Source organism: Ochotona princeps, chromosome 1 (genome assembly GCF_030435755.1).
Source record: "Ochotona princeps isolate mOchPri1 chromosome 1, mOchPri1.hap1, whole genome shotgun sequence".
Classification (NCBI taxonomy): domain Eukaryota; kingdom Metazoa; phylum Chordata; class Mammalia; order Lagomorpha; family Ochotonidae; genus Ochotona; species Ochotona princeps.
The window spans coordinates 104,875,843-104,894,821 of NC_080832.1; the positions used below are offsets into that span (position 1 = coordinate 104,875,843).

General features: G+C 44.4%; 2 protein-coding genes across 6 annotated transcripts in view; one reads left to right on the forward strand and one right to left on the reverse strand.

Moving 5' to 3' along the window:
• The window catches only part of POLH (DNA polymerase eta), a 35,670-nt gene extending 25,289 nt beyond the window's left edge, over positions 1-10,381 (reverse strand). For 2 of the 3 annotated variants that reach the window (XM_058662506.1, XM_058662516.1), the window contains exon 1: positions 9,027-9,249. The gene's annotated coding sequence lies outside the window, so the exon portion shown is untranslated. Of the gene's footprint in view, positions 1-9,026; positions 9,250-10,291 lie in introns of those variants that run through there. The other variant, XM_058662508.1, reaches the window with a different exon arrangement.
• The window catches only part of XPO5 (exportin 5), a 48,879-nt gene continuing 39,285 nt past the window's right edge, over positions 9,386-18,979 (forward strand). For all 3 annotated transcript variants that reach the window (XR_009245241.1, XM_058662498.1, XM_058662501.1), the window contains exons 1-5: positions 9,386-9,665; positions 10,938-11,059; positions 11,907-11,979; positions 13,591-13,728; positions 13,901-14,083. Coding sequence is in view for 2 of the 3 variants with exons in the window: in XM_058662498.1 (XP_058518481.1) it covers positions 9,561-9,665; positions 10,938-11,059; positions 11,907-11,979; positions 13,591-13,728; positions 13,901-14,083 (621 nt within the window). In the remaining variant the exon portion in view is untranslated. The remainder of the gene's footprint in view (positions 9,666-10,937; positions 11,060-11,906; positions 11,980-13,590; positions 13,729-13,900; positions 14,084-18,979) is intronic.

Here is an 18,979-nt window from a genome sequence, read left to right on the forward strand (position 1 = left end):
TCAGCAGTGCATGGCACCTTCTCCAGGATCAACCACATGATAGGACACAAAGCAAATCTAAATAACTTCAAAAAGATTGGAATCATATCATGTACCCTCTCAGACCACCATGGAATGAAACTGGAAATCAACAATTCAAAATGTCCTAGGAAATATAGAAACTCTTGAAGGTTGAACAATATGCTATTAAAGGAACAATGGGTCAGAGGAGAACTTAAAGATGAGGTAAAAAAATTTATGGAAACCAATGGAAACTTTGATACAACATTCCAAAACTTGCGGGACACTGCCAAAGCAGTGCTCCGGGGTAAGCGCGTCACAACTGGAGCTCATGTCAAGGACCAAGAAAGGCGCCAAATACAGGAATTAAGCACACACCTCCAGGAATTGGAAAAGCAGCAGCAGAAGGGCCCCACACATAATAGGAAACAAGAAATTATCCAAACAAGGGAGGAGATAAACCAAATAGAAATAAAAAAAATTATACACAAAAATCAATGAATCAAAAAGCTGGTTTTTCGAGAAGATAAACAAAATAGACATCCCACTGGCCCGAATGACAAAGAAAAAAAACAAGAGAAAGCGAGAATTAGCAGCATCAAAGATGAAAAAGGCAACATAACAACAGACACTTCAACCATTAAGAAAATAATTAGAAATTACTACAAAGAACTGTACTCCAACAAATCAGAAAACCACCAAGAAATGGAAAAGTTCTTAGAATCCCACCAACTACCAAAACTTAGCCCAGAGGCAACAAAAGACCTGAACAAACCCATAACCGAAGCAGAGATTGAATCAGTGATTAAAGATCTCCCAACAAAGAAAAGCCCAGGCCCAGACGGTTTCACTACAGAATTCTACAAAACATTCTGAACAGAACTAACCCCAATTCTCCACAAACTCTTCAAAACAATAGAAAAGGAAGCAACCCTTCCAAACTCATTTTATGAAGCCAACATCACCTTAATTCCAAAACTGGATAGAGAACTAACAGAGAAGGAAAACTACAAACCTATCTCTCTGATTAACATTGATGCTAAGATTCTCAACAAAATCCTAGCCAATAGAACTCAAAAAAAACACATCAGACAGATCATTCATCCGGATCAAGTAGGATTCATCCCTGGAATGCAGTGATGGTTCAACATTTGGAAATCAATAAATGTGATACACCACATCCAAAAACTGAAAAACAAGAATCACAAAACAGTATCAATAGACGCAGAAAAAGCTTTTGACAAAATCCAACACCACTTCATGCTAAAAACCCTAACCAAGGTAGGCATAGAAGGAATAGTCCACAAGATAAAAGCAATATATGAAAAACCCAATGCCAGCATCATACTGAATGGAGAAAAACTGGAACCCTTCCCACTTAGATCTGGAACAAGGCAAGGATGTCTGCTATCACCACTGCTATTCAACATAGTCCTAGAGTTACTCACTGAGGCCATAAGACAAGACAAAGAAATTAAAGGAATTCAAATGGGCAACGAAGAAGTCAAGCTTTCACTATACGCAGATGAGATGATCTTCTACATAGAAGAACCAAGAGACTCAATACAGAGACTGCTAGAACTTATACGAGAGTTTGGCAGAGGGGCAGGGCACAAAATAAATGAACAAAAATCAACAGCCATAGTGTATACAAACAGCCCCAAGATGGAAAAAGATCTAACCAGCAAGGTACCATTCAAAATAACAGAGAAAAGTATGAAGTATCTAGGACTAAATCTAACCAAAAATGTAGGAGACCTTTTTGAAGAAAATTACAAAATACTTAGGTAAGAAATTGAACAAGACCTCAAAAGATGGAGTAACATCCCATGCTCCTGGATAGGTAAAATCAATATCATCAAAACGTTTATATTACCAAAAGCAATATATACATTCAACGCAATCCCAATCAAATTGCCCAAAATGTTCTTCATAGAACTGGAAACAATGATACAAAGGTTCATCTGCAAACACAAAAACCATGAATAGCTAGAACCATCCTGAAGAATAGGAAGTTAACAGGGGGAACCACAGTTCCGGACCTCTGAACATACTATAGGGTGGTGGTTATCAAAACAGCCTGGTACTGGCACAAAGACAGAGAGAAGGATCAATGGAGCAGAATAGAAACAACAGAAGGGAACCCACACAGATACAGCCAAATAATCTTTGACAAAAAGACAAACGACAATCCAGGCAAATGGGAAGGTCTCTTCAATAAATGCTGTTGGGACAACTGGCTGACAGCCTGCAGAAACAAAAAGATAGACCCACATCTCTCACCATACACTAAGATCAAATCTAAATGGATAAAAGAGCTAAACCTACATCCAGAAACCCACAAACTTTTGGAAGAAAATGTTGGAAATACTCTGCAAGATCTAGCGGTAGGCACTGACTTCCTAAAAGACACCAAAAGCACTAGCAATCAAGACCAAAATAAACAAAGGGACTTCATCAAACTAAGAAGCTTCTGTACAGCAAGGGAAACAATCAAAAAATAAAAAAGCAACCCACAGAATGGGAGATATTTGCGCACTACATAGGTGATAGAGGGCTAATCTCCAGAATATACAAAGTACTCCAAAACAACCAAAATACCAAAACAAACAAGCCACTCAAGAAATCGGCACGGGAAATGGGCAGACATTTCACAAAGAAACAAACCCAAATGGCAAACAAGCATATGAAAAAATGCTCAAGTTCCCTGGCAATAAGGGAAATTCAAATGAAGACATCAATGAGATACCACCTAAGGCCAATAAGATTGGCCCACATACAAAAAAACACCAACAACACTTGCTGGCGAGGCTGTGGGGAAAAGAGAACCCTACTCCACTGCTGGTGGGGCTGCAGGTTGGTGCAGCCTCTATGGAAATCAGTATGGAGAACATTCAAACAACTCAAAATCTGCATACCACATGACCCAGCAATAGCACTCCTAGAAATATATCCAAAACACCTGTTATACAAGAAACCAACATGCACCCCTATGTTCATAGCAGCACAATCAGCAATTGCAAAAACATGGAAGCAACCGAAATGCCCATCAGTGGAAGACTGGATAAGAAAGCTATGGTTCATTTACTCCATGGAATACTACTCAGCTATTAAAAAAAAAAAAACGAAATGCAGTTTTTTGTGGCCAAATGGGCCAAACTGGAAACCATAATGCTAAGGGAAATGAGCCAATCCCAAAAAGTTAGATACCACATGTTTGCCTTAATTTAAGATGATATGTCAATATGGAAAACAGTACCTATAAAATGTAATATTATCTCAACCTCAAACAGCCTACCTCACATGCAATAAGATATTGTGAAGTAACCAATGAACCAACAATCAATGTGAGTCAGACTGCTTATGAACTACATCAAAGAACTGTAAAACCTAATATACTTTTAATACCCTATGTTATTCCGTAATGGGGCGGGGGAGCAGAGAAATCTTCCATCTCCCTAGAATGTGTAAGGAAGACGTGAAATGTAACCTACCAGAATCATAACTGGTAACTCATAGACAACAGACTCGAATCAGCATTAGATAATAGCTAAACTACAAAGACATATAGGGGGAATTAAGAGCGATCCTGACAACCTCTTAATAGGAGGTCATATGCACAGAGCAAGAGAGGACCCCAGAGTGGAGGAGGGGGACAAGAGGAGGCTTGTATCCCAATCCTGAACACCCCCGGATTCTCACCAAGGACTATCATTACGAGCACCAAGGACTACATCCCAACTGCCAAGGAGACCACGGGGAATTGGAATGCCTTCGGAGGCCAAGAACTCTGAGGTTCTCCACTCCCGCTTGGATCTACCACACGGGATGAAAGAAGTCCAAATCCTTCCTCACAGGATCCAAGGGCGTCAGAACAATAGCCAGGAGCCCTGAGCTGTCCTCAGAAACAGAATAACAGTAAACTTCCTTGGGGACTAGGGAGGGGAGCTTTCTCAGGTCCTAGCTTGGTTCCTACTTTGGGTCCTTACCCTCTCTGGCAATGACCATCAGGATTGCCCCAGAAACCCCTCAAAACAAACACACAAACAAAAACTCAAGAATAGAGAACAACAAGGAAATCTTAGAATTAGACAAGAAACGGCCAGCATGGATTAATTTATACCTTACTAGGTGGGACACAAGGATTAGTTACTCCTCACTAGGGTACTGAGGATTTTTTACTGAGTAACTAGGGTACTAGTTACTCCTCACTAGGGTACACCCCTCCTAAAACTGTTCTGCACCTAAACTGTTGACATATGTCCTGTTAGAGTTATAAGCCAGTCTAGACTACCTGAAAAAAAAGCCAGGTTCAGCAAAATTATACTTCAACACTATAAAATACTAAATACTATAATGAAAATAGACACGAGACAGCTGAATAGCAATCTATAGCCAATCCAAGGTATATAGAACCCAGTTGTATATAAACTAAATTGGAATGTCAATGAAGGAGTCACAGGATGTGTTAAAGAGCTTGCATTTTCTTTTTCAACATGTTGGTTACTCAATACTATGTCAATTAATTCCATAACGTTATAAATTGTTGCTGATGTTATGTTGGGGCTTTTAATTGATCGGGATGATACTCTGCTGGCTCTACTTTCAGACCAGAGATGGTCTCCCCAACAAGCCATTGAACTTATCTGGACAATAAGATGCTGGACTCTATGCATGGTATATGCTTGCAATGAAATAATCTCATGTGAACTTGAACTGTGGTAATGCAACAAGGTGGAGGAACCCACCATGGGGGGAGGGTTTGGGGAGGGGTAGGAGGAATCCCAGTACCTATAAAACTGTCACATAATGCAATGTAATTAATAATAATAATAATAAACAACCCCACTCATTACCTCAAAGAACTAAACATCCACAGAAGAAAATAAAAGGCCAAGGGGCCAGCATGGTGGTTCAGGATAAAGTCACCGTGTCTAAGATGTCATTAACCTATACCGGTACTGGTTTCACTCCACTTATTATCCACCTCCTTGCTAATGGCCTGGGAAAGCTACACAAGATGGCCCAAAATGTTGGGTTCCTGCCACCACGTGCAAGAGCTGGATAACGCTCCAGAATCCTGGCCTTGCACTGGCCTAACTCCGACCCTTGAAGTCACACACACACACACACAAAAAAAAAACACCAAAAAACAAAACAAAACAAAACAAAAACAAAAAAAACAAAACCAGCATTTTCATGAAAATGAGCTAAATATCGTTAGTTATGGAAATGCAAATTAAAATCACAATGTGAAACCATTAGGGAGAAAGCCAACAATTAATGCAGTTGACTGGCAGATGCCAAGGAAAAGAAAAGCAAAAAATGATTTACAGTATTTTAGCATTCATGAAGATTTTCCTTGCATTTTGAAAGACTTAGATCTACAACAAATCATAAAATAAAAACAGCAGGATTATTCTACACCCAACTTCCTCTAATGATGATAATTTACACTGCCAAGTTATCAAAATCAAACAGTGAACAGTGGCACAATACCGGGTTACTTAAAAAACTCAGGGAAAATGTAATTAAAAGATAATGCACATACATCATGAATTACATATTTTATTTGAGTTCAGTGACTTTCCCACTAATGTCCTTTCTCTGACCCCACCCTACACAATGTAGGATCCCACTCTGCTGCTGACCCTGGCTACTGCAGGTATCTGAAGAGTAAACTGACCATACAAGACATCTCTCTGTCACTCTAGCTTTCTAATAAATAAATACATTTTAAACATTTTAACCTTCTAGGGGGCTGGCACTGTGGTATGTATAGTGGATTAGACACCAGCATCCTATATGGGTGCCAGCTTGAGTCCTGGCTGCTCCAAAGGATCCAACTCCCTGGTAATGCATTCAGGAAAGCAGCAAAGGATGGTCCAAGACCCTGGACTCCTGCCACCCACCCAGGAGGGCCAGTTCAAGCTCCTGGCTCCTACCCAGAGCTGCCCATTGCAACCATGCGGAGAGTGAAGTAGAGGACAGAGGATGCTCTTTCTCTCTCCCTCTCTGTAACTCTTTCAAAATAAATCTTTTAAAATTGTTAATATTGTAAGTATTCTTCTTATTTTAGAGGCAGAAATAGAGCTCTAATCCACTGTCTGACCCCAAACGCTAGCTATGGCTGAGGAGGAGCTAGAAACCGTTCCCAGATTTCCCTGGTGGGTGCAGGGGCTCAGGCCTAGGCCGTCCTCCAGCACATTAGCAGGGAGCTGCACCAGTACTCGAATCAGTGCCTCTGCGATGCTGCCTCACAGGTGGTAGCTTTATCCACAGTGCTACCTGCCACCCTTGCCCACCACATCTTATCTGCTAGGCCCAACATCTACCCCAGGATCTTGACATTTTTGTAAAATTTTGACATTGTCTCTTGAGGGAGTTGGCATGATGGCTCAGAAGGCTGATCTTTCACACGCAGCACCAGCATCCCATATGGGCACCAGTTCAAGACCCAGCTGCTCCACTTCCCATTCAGCTCTGTTTATGGACTGGGAAAATAGCAAAGGATGGATCAAGTCCTTGAGCCTCTGCACCCACCTGGGTGATCCAGTAGAAGCTGCTGGGTTCAAACTGGCTCAGCTCCAACCGTTCAACACTTTCTTCTCTGCAAATCTGTCTAATAAAAATAAATAAATCTTTTTTTAAAAATAAGATTGTGTTTTGGGACTGGCATTGTGGAGCATAGGGTTAAGCTGCTAAGTGCACCAGAGGCATCCCATGTGATCCAGCTCCCTGCTAATGACCTGGACAAGTAGTGAAGATGGCCCAGCTACCTGGGCTCCTCACCAGCTGTTGCAGTCATTTGGGAAGTGAATGAGACGAAAAGGGACACCCCCTCAAAGCTCTCCTATAAATTAAAAAAAATTAAATATTTATTTATTTAAAGATTTTTTTAAATTTTCATTACAAAGTCAGATATACAGAGAGGAGGAGAGACAGAGAGGAAGATCCTCCATCTGATGATTCACTCCCCAAATCAGCACATCAGCTGGTGCTGTGCTGATCTGAAGCCAGGAGCCAGGAGCTCCTCCAGGTCTCCCACAAGGGTGCAGTGTCCCAAGACTTTGGGCCGTCCTCAACTGCTTTCCCAGGCCACAAGCAGGGAGCTGGATGGGAAGTGGTACTGCCAGGATTAGAACCAGTGCCCAGATGGGATCCTGGCGCGTTCAAGGTGAGGACTTCAGCCGCTAGGCCACACCATCGGGCCCAAAGATTTATTTATTTTTATTGGAAAGGTTGATGTACAGAGAGAAGGAGGTACAGAGAAAAAGATCTTCCATCTGCTGGTTCACTAGCCAAGTGGCCACAGTGGCTAGAAGTGGGCTGATCCCAAGCCAGCTGCCTGGAGCCTCTTCCCGGCCTCCCATGTGGGTACAGGGTCCCAAGGCTTTGGGACGTCCTCTGCTGCTTTCCCAGGCCATAAGCACAGAGCTGGATGGGAAGTGGAACAGCCGGGACATGAACCTGTGCGCATTTGGAATCCTGGAGCATGCGAAGCAAAGACTTTAGCTTAGCCACTAGGCTACAACACCGAGCCCAAGGATGCTATTTTTTTAAAGACTCTCAACTTGGGTTTGAGGTTACGTATCTGTGGTAAGAATATGATAGCTATTTTTCCTTTAGTAACTAATACATATTTTGGGAAAGGATACTTTGCGAATATGCAAAAAATCCTGTTTCTCTTCAAACTGTCACCACTAGCCAGCCATCCGTGCAGTGTGCGTGTAACAACTGCACAGTGATTACTTACCTGCTCATGTGAACTGGAACACCAAAGAAAACATGACTGACTACCTCTTCTCAGATAGACAAACATTAAAGAAAGCATGGCACACTGTAAGAACCAGCTGCACTTCCATTAGAGTGGACGCTAACTGTGAAGAAGGGATAATAAGGCAATGGCTCCTAAACTTGCTGCACACGGAAGTATCTTTAATCAGTGTTGATACCTGATTTCCACCAGCTGCTGTCCAGATGTAACTAATGTGAGGGTGACTTGGGCGTTGGGATTTCTCCAAGGTCTCCAGGCAACTGCAGCACTTGGCACATACCAGTCTGGGCAGCACTGGCCTATGGTAAGTAAGATACTTATGGCAACAGCAGTAATTCATGATTTAAATACAAGAGATACAGGTTATACGATTGAGTGAGCACCCAACTAGGGTCTAAAAAAAGTCTTTCAAAAACTTTCACTTTGAAAAAAAAAAAAACTGACAACTACAATACTGGTAGGCTAGTGGAGAAACAAAAATAAAGAAAAAATAGTCAAGGTATTACTTTCTTTAAAAAAAAATTTCAATTAACCATTCACTTTAAATGGGTGGAATGTGAATACTTTCACCCATGACACGTCTTAAATCCCTTTAGGATTTTTCTGTAGGATTTGCAACAAATAAAGCCAGGGCATAGTCCACGGTCACCGTTACAAGAAGCGAGGAGAAAGAATCCTATGAGACCCGCAGGAGAGATCGTAGTCCAGAAACATTTCACTGACACACACGCAAAGCCAGACATGCAGACTCCAAGCGATCGGGCTTTTCAGTTTATATAATTACTGGCGAAGACAAGCAGCTTTAGATGGAAATCGGAACACACTCTATGCCAAAACCCTGCTCTCCGAGAACGACTGCCATGGCTTGAAATCTCACCGGCAGCACCTGCAGAATTATCAAAACAAAACTTCAACAACTGCAAGCGCAGCCCTCCTGGGATATCTTTATGTATCCCAACCTGCAAAAGGCACATCTGAGCCAGACATCACCGCACCCAGGACAACAGGCACAAGTGAAGAAGGCGGCTTAAGAGCTACCGGAGAGGGGGGAAAAAACGGCAATTTGGATGTCCCCCCCCACACACACACACATAAACAACTTACTGGACCATCTCTGGCAATTAGCCCTTTGTGGGCACGCCTTCTGTTTCAAGCCATTTCGGCATCACCAGTCACCGCTAGAACCTAAAACCACCAAAACAGGATGAAAATCCTGAAATTAACCACACTGCATGGGTCTAAATCTTACCACGGCGAGGACCGCGCGCTCGGCGCCCACTGACAGGGAGATGAAGGTCTCTGGGCGAGTGCCAATGAGTCTCCAGGAGAGTTCTTCCCTGTGACGACAAACAGAGCAGCGGCGGCAAAAGAATCCGCCGAGGGCGCTCCGGCCCCACAGCCCTGGAGGTTGGGCCAGGAGCTACGCGCTGACCGGCCGGGGCTGCCGACTGAGGCCTCCCGCCCGCGCGCGCGCGCATCGCCCGCGGCCGTTGCCGCGCCTGCGCAGCGCGGCCCTTCCGCCACCCGCCCCGCCCACCTCGGGAGCAACCGTCACAAGGGAGCCGCCACTTCCGCGGGCGCGTGCGCAGTGGCGGGCCGGGCGCGTGCGCACCGCCGGGTCTTTCCCGGCTGGAGCTTTTTCTGCCATACACGCTCCTCCTCCTCCTCCCAGCCTCCCCTTCCCCGCCCCCAGCCCGCCGCCGCGGCCGAGACCAGCGTGTGGCCTCGGCTGAGGGAGCTGTTGGTGCCTCGTGCTCCTGGGGACGGCGCGTGGCCCCTAGCCATGGCGATGGATCAAGTGAACGCGCTGTGCGAGGAGTTGGTGAAAGCGGTGACGGTCATGATGGACCCCAGCTCCACCCAGCGCTACCGGCTGGAAGCCCTCAAGGTAGCTGGGGGTCCGGGCGCCCCGGGCCCGCTCTGAGTCCCTTCTCGAGCCCCGGCAGCCCCAGCACCGCCCCAAAGTCGGGGCACCTCCTGCCCACGCGGCCCCTGGATCTCCCTTTCTCCACCTGCTCGGCCCGCGTTCCTTTCACCCCCCTGGCGACCTCTTCCCAGCCTCCTGCCCTCTCTGCCCACCGTGCCTGCCCTGGCTCCCACACCCCCACCCTCCCCGGAGGGTCCTGGACTGCCTCGCTTCTCACTGCTCCTCCTGTCGGCCCTTTCCAAGCCCGCTGTCCCATTCCTCGCTCTTGGGGCACCTCGAGCCCCTCCGTAGCCAGGCTACACGCTGGACCCCGTTCTCCCTCGCCAAGCCCCCATCTCTCGGCACATGTGCGGGTCCCCCAGCCGACACTGGCTTCCTCTTGGGTTGGCCTCTGCCGACCCCACTGTCCAGATCCTCCCCGCCGACCTCCAGCCTGACAAGTGTTCTCCTTTAGTTAGATCCTTACGTCTCTAGCGCCCTGTCTGTGTCTGGGACATGGCTGGACAGATTCTGTCTTTCTCACACAGCCCTCGTCCCGGGGGATAGTCTTGAACTCTTTCGCGCAAAGATGAACTTGTACCACTTACTTTGCATCTTCACCCGGGCACTGGGGGTTTCCTGAAAGTCGTTGTTCTTGCTTTGCTTTGGGGACTGACTCAAGTGTTGCTGTTTGGGAAGACTTATCTCGTGCGGGGATGTTGATACAATATCGGCATTCCCCCTGGCAGTCTAGGTGAGCGGTAGGAAGTAACCCTCCAAGAAGGTTTGTACTGTCGATGTCTTCGGTGATGTCACAGTGAGTGCTCCTCAGGATGAGACTTTATGCCGCAGGGCTTGGAATCAAACAGTTGAATTCTACTCGTGTTTTCATTATGCAGCGTTTAAATGGACACAAAAGGAGGGGGGTACTGCAGACACCTGTCACCTGCAACATTTGTCTTAGTGTCCTCCACCCATGTTTTTAAAGCGGATCCTGTTGTTTCATCTCCTGTTGAGGTGTATATCACTAGCAAATATTTTTCACTCCTGTAAATCTGGTTATTTTCCATGAGTATATTGGCCATGGAATCATCGCAGTGGAAGGAATGTTTATCAGTTCTTTATTCATGTAATACGGACCTAGGTTTTGTAATTTAAAAAATACGGCTTAGATTGGAATTTCTTAATGAGGGATTTTTTAAGTCCCCAGCCTCACTAAGCTCCCAGAGGAAACACTAACTTTCCCTCTTTCAGTTTTGTGAAGAATTTAAAGAAAAGTGTCCCATCTGTGTTCCCTGTGGCTTGAAGTTGGCTGAGAAAACGCAGATTGCCATCGTCAGACATTTTGGCCTTCAGATCCTGGAACACGTTGTCAAGTAAGCAGCTCCTGGGCTCAGGTCTGCAGGAGCAGATCGAGTTTTCTTAAATAACCTAGAGAGATGCTTTTTTAGGGGAGTAGAACCAAGCAGTCCCCAAGGTACCCAGGATGTTACCCAGATCTGTGGGAACTCGCATTCAGGGCTCACCATTTCATCAGTCTCTTCTCCCTCTTAGAGTGTATCACTGTGTGAAGCATCTGACAAATGTTAGCTCATGGTTGCTGGTCATGTGTCCAGCATTGATTGATCTCCTACTGTATGTATATCAGCACACCTCAATCTTCTATAGAGTAATGCAGCATATAGATACATCTTTGAGTAGGCAGTGTGTTCTCTTCCTCTACCATCTTTATGTTCAAGTTCATGTCTTTGAATGGCACATTCAGGGCAAGATATGTGAGAGTAACCGAAAACCCATCCTCACCTGAGTCTCCTGCCCTTGACACCTATCAGCAACGTCAGCTTTTAACTTAGACTCAGTTTTTCTAACTTTGTAAGCTAGCACAAATAAAATAATTCATTCTAGTTTCTGAAAAGCAATCACGCTATCTCAGTTGTCCTGGAGGTGTCTTTGCTTTTGGTCCATCAGTTTAAAAAGAAAAATAAGTCCTGTGTAGGGTCCGATTAATGGACACTGCTTATTGAGAACCAAGAATGCTTCTGTAATTAGTAATGGTTCAATGTGGACTGTTCTTTTGCATTCTCTGAAAGGTGTAAGATCCAAAGTATGATTTCTTAATGCACTCTCCAGCATAATCTAACATAGGAATGAAAGTTGTTTATTCTCTTGTGGAGAGCAGTCTCCTAACACGATTCTCTTGGTTGTGTGTCTTCTGGTGGCCAGGTTTCGGTGGAACAGTATGTCTCGGTTGGAGAAGGTCTATCTGAAGAACAGCGTCATGGAGCTGATTGCAAATGTAAGCAGTGAGTTGCTGGAGAACTTGTGTTTCCAAGGCAGGGGAGAGGAAGCCCACTTTCTGTTATGTATCGTTTGTGTATAAGAATTGACTGGTGTTGCATAAATTACACAGCATTCTCATATAATGTTTACTGTTGTCTTCAGAATAAAAAGACCAGCCATCACAAATTTTAACTTAGTACATTTCTCTTTATGAAGTTTAATCACCTTTATGTGTCAGCTTCTGTTTTTTACATAAGTAAAGACAGCAAAGGAGATTTAACATGCTCGTATTCAACAACTGAGCATGTACGATTCTTATATCTAAGTCAGATTGAAATACTGGTCCACTTTGCTCATGTCCTTTTTCTTGCAGACTTACCTACTACATTCTAGCCAGGGTTGAATTGCATTCAGAGTATAGTTTGTTTCAACTGTTAGGTTATAGATTGAAACATTTAAAATCTACAGTCTTTTTCCTTTTGCAATGGACATGAAAGGCAGAAAAATTTAGTGCCTTGAACAGGAAAACAAATTCCATACAAAATTGCTGCTTAACTCTGATAGCTTGGATTTTTTCTGTTTTGCTGGTTCTGGGGAGACCAGAAGTTGAGATCAAACTTGAGAAACAGACACATCAGAAATAATTTTTCTAACTCTTCTATGAGAAGTCATGTGCTCTTCCATGCCCTCCCGTCTTATTAGCTTCATGTTGTTCTTTAGTTCTTCCTTTTCCACTCTCTCCCTTCAAAGAAATGAAAACTCTGCATGAGAGGTTGTAAAGAACAGTGACATGGGACAGAAATTGTGGCATAGTGGATAAGCCACTGCTAGGGATGCATGTATCCCACTTCAGAGTACCAGCTCTACTTCCGATTCATGCCTTAGGAGGCAGCAGGTGATGGCTCAAGTTCTTGGGTCAGTGCCACCCACATGGAGAAACTAGTGGAGCTTCTGATTCCTGGCGTTGGCGTGGCCCAGCTTTGGCAAGTGTAGGCATTTAGAGGAGTAAACCAGCCAATGAAAAGATATCTTTCTGTGTCTCTTTCAGTTGCTGTGCCTTTCAGATGCCTTTCTTGCTGTGTGCGACAGTCATTTTATCTGATGCAACCCATACTTTGGCTGCAAATGGAGAGAATGAGTAGGGAGAGTGCAGGGCAGATGACTCAGACATGAGGAACAGGTTTGCTTGTTCTGGTTGGTTTAAAGTAGTCTACTGGTGAGTTTTGTACCCTTAGCCCAGTTTTTTCCTTTGCAGACTTCTTTTTTTTTTTTTTTTAAAGATTATTTTTATTGGAAAGGCAGATACACAGAGGAGGAGAGAAAGAAAGGAAGATCTTCCATCCGATGGCTCAATCCCCAAGTGGTTGCAACCGCTGGAGCTGAGTCAATCCAAAGCCAGGAGCTAGGAGCTTGTTCCAGGTTTCCCACGTGGGTGCAGAGTCTCAAGGCGTTGGGCCATCCCTAACTGCTTTCCCAGGCCACAAGCAGGGAGCTGGATGGGAAGTGGGGCCACCAGGATTAGAACTGGCGCCCAGATGGGATCCCGGCGTGTGCAAGGTGAGGACTTTAACCACTATGCTATTGCATTGGACCCTTGTGGATTTCTTAATCACTTGTTCTTTTTCAGGGAACATTGAACATCTTAGAAGAAGAGAACCATATTAAAGATGTCCTGTCTCGAATTGTGGTGGAGATGATCAAGCGAGAGTGGCCGCAGCACTGGCCTGATATGCTGATGGAGTTGGACACACTTTCCAAACAAGGGGTAGGAAGGATGGTAGCCGTGTGGATTCAGTGTGCTTGTTCCTGGCATGAGCTGCAGGGCTGACTTTTCATTGTCAGTGGTGGTTTTGCCAAAAAAAAATAGCCTTTAGTTGTGCTTATGGTGAAAACAGATGTTTGGGTTTGGTTTGACTTGCTCATTTCTGTTGGCGTAGGAAACGCAGACGGAGTTAGTCATGTTCATCCTTCTGCGATTGGCAGAGGATGTTGTGACCTTCCAGACGCTCCCGCCTCAGAGGAGAAGGGACATCCAGCAAACATTAACCCAGAACATGGAGAGGATCTTCAGTTTCCTACTTACCACACTTCAAGAGAATGTCAACAAGTACCGGCAAGTGGTAAGGGCTGCCCGGCCCACAGAAGTTCTGCTTCCTGACATTAGTGTTTAGGGCTTTGGTTTTAATTTAAATGCTCTCTTAGTTGAGCATGAGAGTGTGTAGTTGAACAAAAGAAAAGGCATGACAGGAAAAGATAGAATTCATTTTCTTAATTTCCCTGTTTACTAGAAAGTTTCTCTTATAGTAAGAAAAGTCATAGAATAAAAATGAAGGATAATACTTCGATTTTGAAAACCTAGACTTCTGGCATGGATGTTTAGGCCTATTTAATCCACTGTAAAAGTTTGGGTCCCTTTTACAGTGGACTTACTGCCAGGTGTATTCATCTTCACTGCATGCTCCCTTGTAATATATTCTTCCTAGTTTTGTTTTTTTTTTCCCCAAATTTGCTATTTCTTGTTCCTGGGGAAATGGGAGAGACAAAGAGGGAAACCACTCGGGACTTTCTGTGTGTCCCAGTATCCAGGGATGAGGAGCTGCCACCTCATATCAACCCAGAGTCTCAATTCTTAGGGGTCTGTTTAAGTGCTTGGATAGTTCTGAAATGCTGCCGATTTCACTGACCTAAGGATAATGTCACCCTCCCAATTTCCATTGGCTCCATTCACTGAGATTTTTTTGTTGTCATCGTTTGGTTGGGGTAGTTGTCCAGTTTGTTCTGTTCTCCTCCTCCTGCTACAGCACCAAATGTGCTGCCGTATTTTCCTTTTACAACAGGGCCTGTGTCCACTGCTCCATCTTTTTCATTAAGTAGGACATGTTCTTGCAGACGAATCCAAGTACCTGGGCCAGGCATCCCAAGCATCACTGGATCCCCACCACTGGGGTTCACAAACCTGGCCCCCACCTAGTAGGTGGGCCCCATCTCCTGGGATAGGAGACCCAAGCCCTGCTGAATTCCCTACCCCTGGGACTCAAGAACCCGACACCCACTTAGTAAGCAGGCCCCAGAATCCAGGACAGGAGACCAAAGCCCCACCATTATCCCCGACCCCTGGGGTTCACGAAACCAACACCCATGTAGAAGGTGGGCCCCAGGATCTAGGCCAAGTGACCCAAACCCCACCAGTTCCTTCATACTCAGAACCCAGGGCTCAGGAACCCAGCCCCCACCACACCTTCCTAGGGTTTATCTTCGATAAAATGAAGCCAGACACTATGGTTCTGGCCATTATCATTTTTAGCAGTTTGGATGTTGATCTAGTAAAATAGTACTCAATTGGTGATGTTTGCCCAAAGGACATTTGACCAGTGTCTTCAAGCACTTGGGGATTTGCAGGTATTGCTGGCATCTGGGCCAGAGAGGCAGAGATGCTTCCTGCCAGCATAGTCCCTCCATAACCCAAATGGAAACAATACAGAGATGGAAAAATCCTGATCTAGTGCTGCTTTCAGAAAGTGGGAATAATTCAAATAGGTCCTTTTTTAGACCCTGGAAGCAATATTGGGTCATTTTTGTAGAGAAACACTAGATTTTTATGCAAATGAGAAGGCAGCAGGGAGCAATTAGGGTGGGAAGAAACTCAGAATGGATACCTCATACACACTGGTCCCACTGCACTGTGTATGTTCAGTTCTCAAAACAATACTGAATTCAGAAGGCATTGTCTCCAAAGACTCAGTGATTATTTGAAAATTCACTTGTAATTACTGCACTAGAATTCACAGCCCATTCTTTTGCTGTCTCCTCAAATTGTTGAAGAATATGTTTGTTTTTAAAAATCCATGTGTGTGGAGAATTAAGGGTCATCTTGTTCATTGTAGTCTAAGAAATCACAGTAAAATAGTGGTGGTGGTTTGTCAGTGCTCATTCCATGGGAAAGAAGGTATTTTGGTTCTGCATACCAGTGGTATCTTTATATCATCTGCATAATACAACTTAAGAAATTACTCTCAAATACTGAAATAGTGTAGTAGAATTCTAAAGGAACTTTCTCGGGGAAGGCAAGACCTGCCTTTTTGTTAAACATTGTTACTTGTGTTTTTACCATCAAAAGTTATGTGTTTCATGAGAAATGGGTCACCTTCCATTTGAGTGAAATCCATTGATTTTCCAATACTTTGAAATTCTAAGTAGTGACGGTGCCTAAATATCCAGCCAGTGGTGCGTGTGCAGAGCAGGAGCAGCTGGTAGCAATTCTAATGCCACTTGGAAACGTCCCCTGTAGCCTCTTCCCTTAGCCTTGGCGTCACTCCACTCTGTCCAGCCAGGACCAGAGAACAACTAAAGCCTTCGTATCTACAACTTCCCACTTCACTCTCAGCAACTTCCCCCCTTATGTTCCTTAGTTTTCCTAACTGAGGAGTAGACCGAGTGGTTAAATTAAGGTGGAATGAAGGAAACCATCATGGAAAGTGTAACTTCAATAACCCGATCCATACTGTTTTTTTTTTTCTTGGCTGAATCCCATGTGTTTTGATGTTTTTGATTTCCGTTTCATTTATTCCAAATACTTTGTTTTCTCTTGTCAACTTCTTTGCTGGCTCATGGATTACACAGTGGCATTTTTCGTGAGACTTGTGTTTTCTTTTTGTCCCCCATGTGTTGGTTACTCAGTGGCGTGTTTTTTTCATGGTGCTGCAATTTGTTGTTGTTGTTATTGTTGCTGTTGTTCTAATTCATACCAGTTGTTGACCTTGTTTCATGACCTTCTCATTTGTGGTATTTGATGGAGTACTGGGGTCTACCATATCCAGATGTCGGGGTACAATGCAACATGCATTCCTGCTCCAAACAAAAGATGGACTCCCAGTGAAACTGTTGGAAATGTGTAGACAATGAGATGCTGGACTGTCTGACATTGTCCGTACCAGCAATGTTGGGGCACACTTAAACTAGAGACTGATGGAATCGTGATTCCTTATGAAGGACTATACCACTGTGATAAAATGGGGGAAATCTGTAGGGGGTGGGAGTTTGGGGGGAAATCCCAGTCTATACAAAATTGTACCACAAAATTAAAAATTTAAAATAAAAATATAACAAAAAAAAATTAAGGTGGGATGGAAGTAGCTCTGGCACTGGGCCCAGGGTCACAGAAGATCTGTTGGAGTAGAGGGTAGTATGGGTTTTTAGGTACTTTAGAAGTTATTTTTTTGGCTTGTGTTTTTATCCTTTAATAGTCTTTATGAGTTTTTCTTTTCGAAAGTTCTTTAGTCTTAAAATTTTATATGCTTGTAGGCTGGCATTGTGGTATGGTAGGTTAAGCTTCTGCCTGCAGTGCTGATATTCTATGTGGTCGCTGGCTTGTATATTTGCTACTCTGCTTCCAATTCAGTCCCCTGTTTATAGCCTAGAAAAGCAGTGGAAGGTGACTTAAATCCTTAGACCCCCTGTAACTGTGGGAGACCAGAGGAAACTCTTGGCTTTTGATCAGCTTAGCACTAGCCATTTGGGGAGTGAGCTAGCAAGTGGAAGACACCTCTCTCTCTCTCTCTCTCCCTTTCTCTCTTTCCACTGTCCCTCTGTGTGATTCTCTCTGTAGCTCTGCTTTTCAAATAAAAAATTACATGCATGTGTATTGCTAACATTGTATGACATTTTTGTGGGTTTTCAAATGTAAGATTAAAAGTCAACTAGGAGAGGGGCTGTCTCAATGGCTAATTCCTCACTGTACAAGCAGCTGGGTTCCATATGGACACCAGTTCATGTTCCAGCTGCCCCACTTCCCATGCAGCTCTCTGCTTGTGGCCTAGGAAAGCAGTACAGGACAGCTCAAAGCCTTGGGACCCTGCACCTGCATGGGGGCTCCAGGGGAATCTCTTGGCTTCAGATCGGACCAGGTCTGGCCATTGGGTCCATTTTGGAGAGTGAGTCAACACATGAAGGATCTTTCTCTCTCTCTTCTCTCCATAAATTTGATCTGCCTTTCCATGAAAGTAAATAAATAAGTTAAAAAGTAAGTAAATAAAAAGAAAGATGTTAACTAAAAGGGTGTGTGTTCGGCATAGCAGTTAAGATGGTAGGTACTTAGAATAACCACATCCCCTTTTGGAGTTTCAGGGTTTGCATCCCATCCCCTTTCTGCTCACGTAGCACCTTGGGAGGCTACTGCTGATAGCTCTTGTACCTGTACCCTGTCACTCAGTGAGAGACCTAGCTAGCTTCAAATTAGTACAACTAAAACTAAAACAGCAACAACAACAAAACAGACCTACTATAGGAGTGGGATTTGGCCTAGCAGTTAAGCTATTGGTTAGGCTGTCTTTATCCCAGCTCCAGCTTCCTGCTAATGCAGATCCTGGGAGACAGCAGGTGATGGCTCAAGTAGTTGGATGCTGCCACCAGTGGAGGAGACCCGGATCAAGTTCCTGGCTTCAGCTCAGCCCAGTCTGAATCATTGTAAGCCTTCCCAGAAGTGAACCAGTGCCTTGAGTCCTGTCTGTAGGACTTTCTGCTTCCCACGGGGTGGGGGGAAATTTATGTTGGCCTATTTGCTAAACAGCCACTGTTTTGATGTAGTTAGCTTGTAACATTTTTGTGGTAGTTTTCCTTTGGTTATAGTTTTACATTGGTTACATGTAACATACATCATTATAATTGTATCCTTTTTTTTTTTGAAGATTTATTTATTTTTATTACAAAGTCAGATAGAGAGGAGGAGAGACAGGAAGATCCGATGTCCGATGATTCACTCCTCAAGTGAGTGCAACAGCTGGTGCTGTGCTGATCTGGAGCCAGGAGCCAGGAACTTCCAGGTCTCCCACACGGGTGCAGGGTCCCAAGGCTTTGGGCCATCCTCGGCTGCTTTCCCAGACCACAAGCAGGGAGCTGGATGGGAAGTGGAGCTTCCGGGATTAGAACCAGTGCCCATATGGGATCCCGGTGCGTGCAAGGTGAGGACTTCAGTCATTAGGCCACACCACCGGGCCCAAATTGTATCCCTTTAGTTTAAT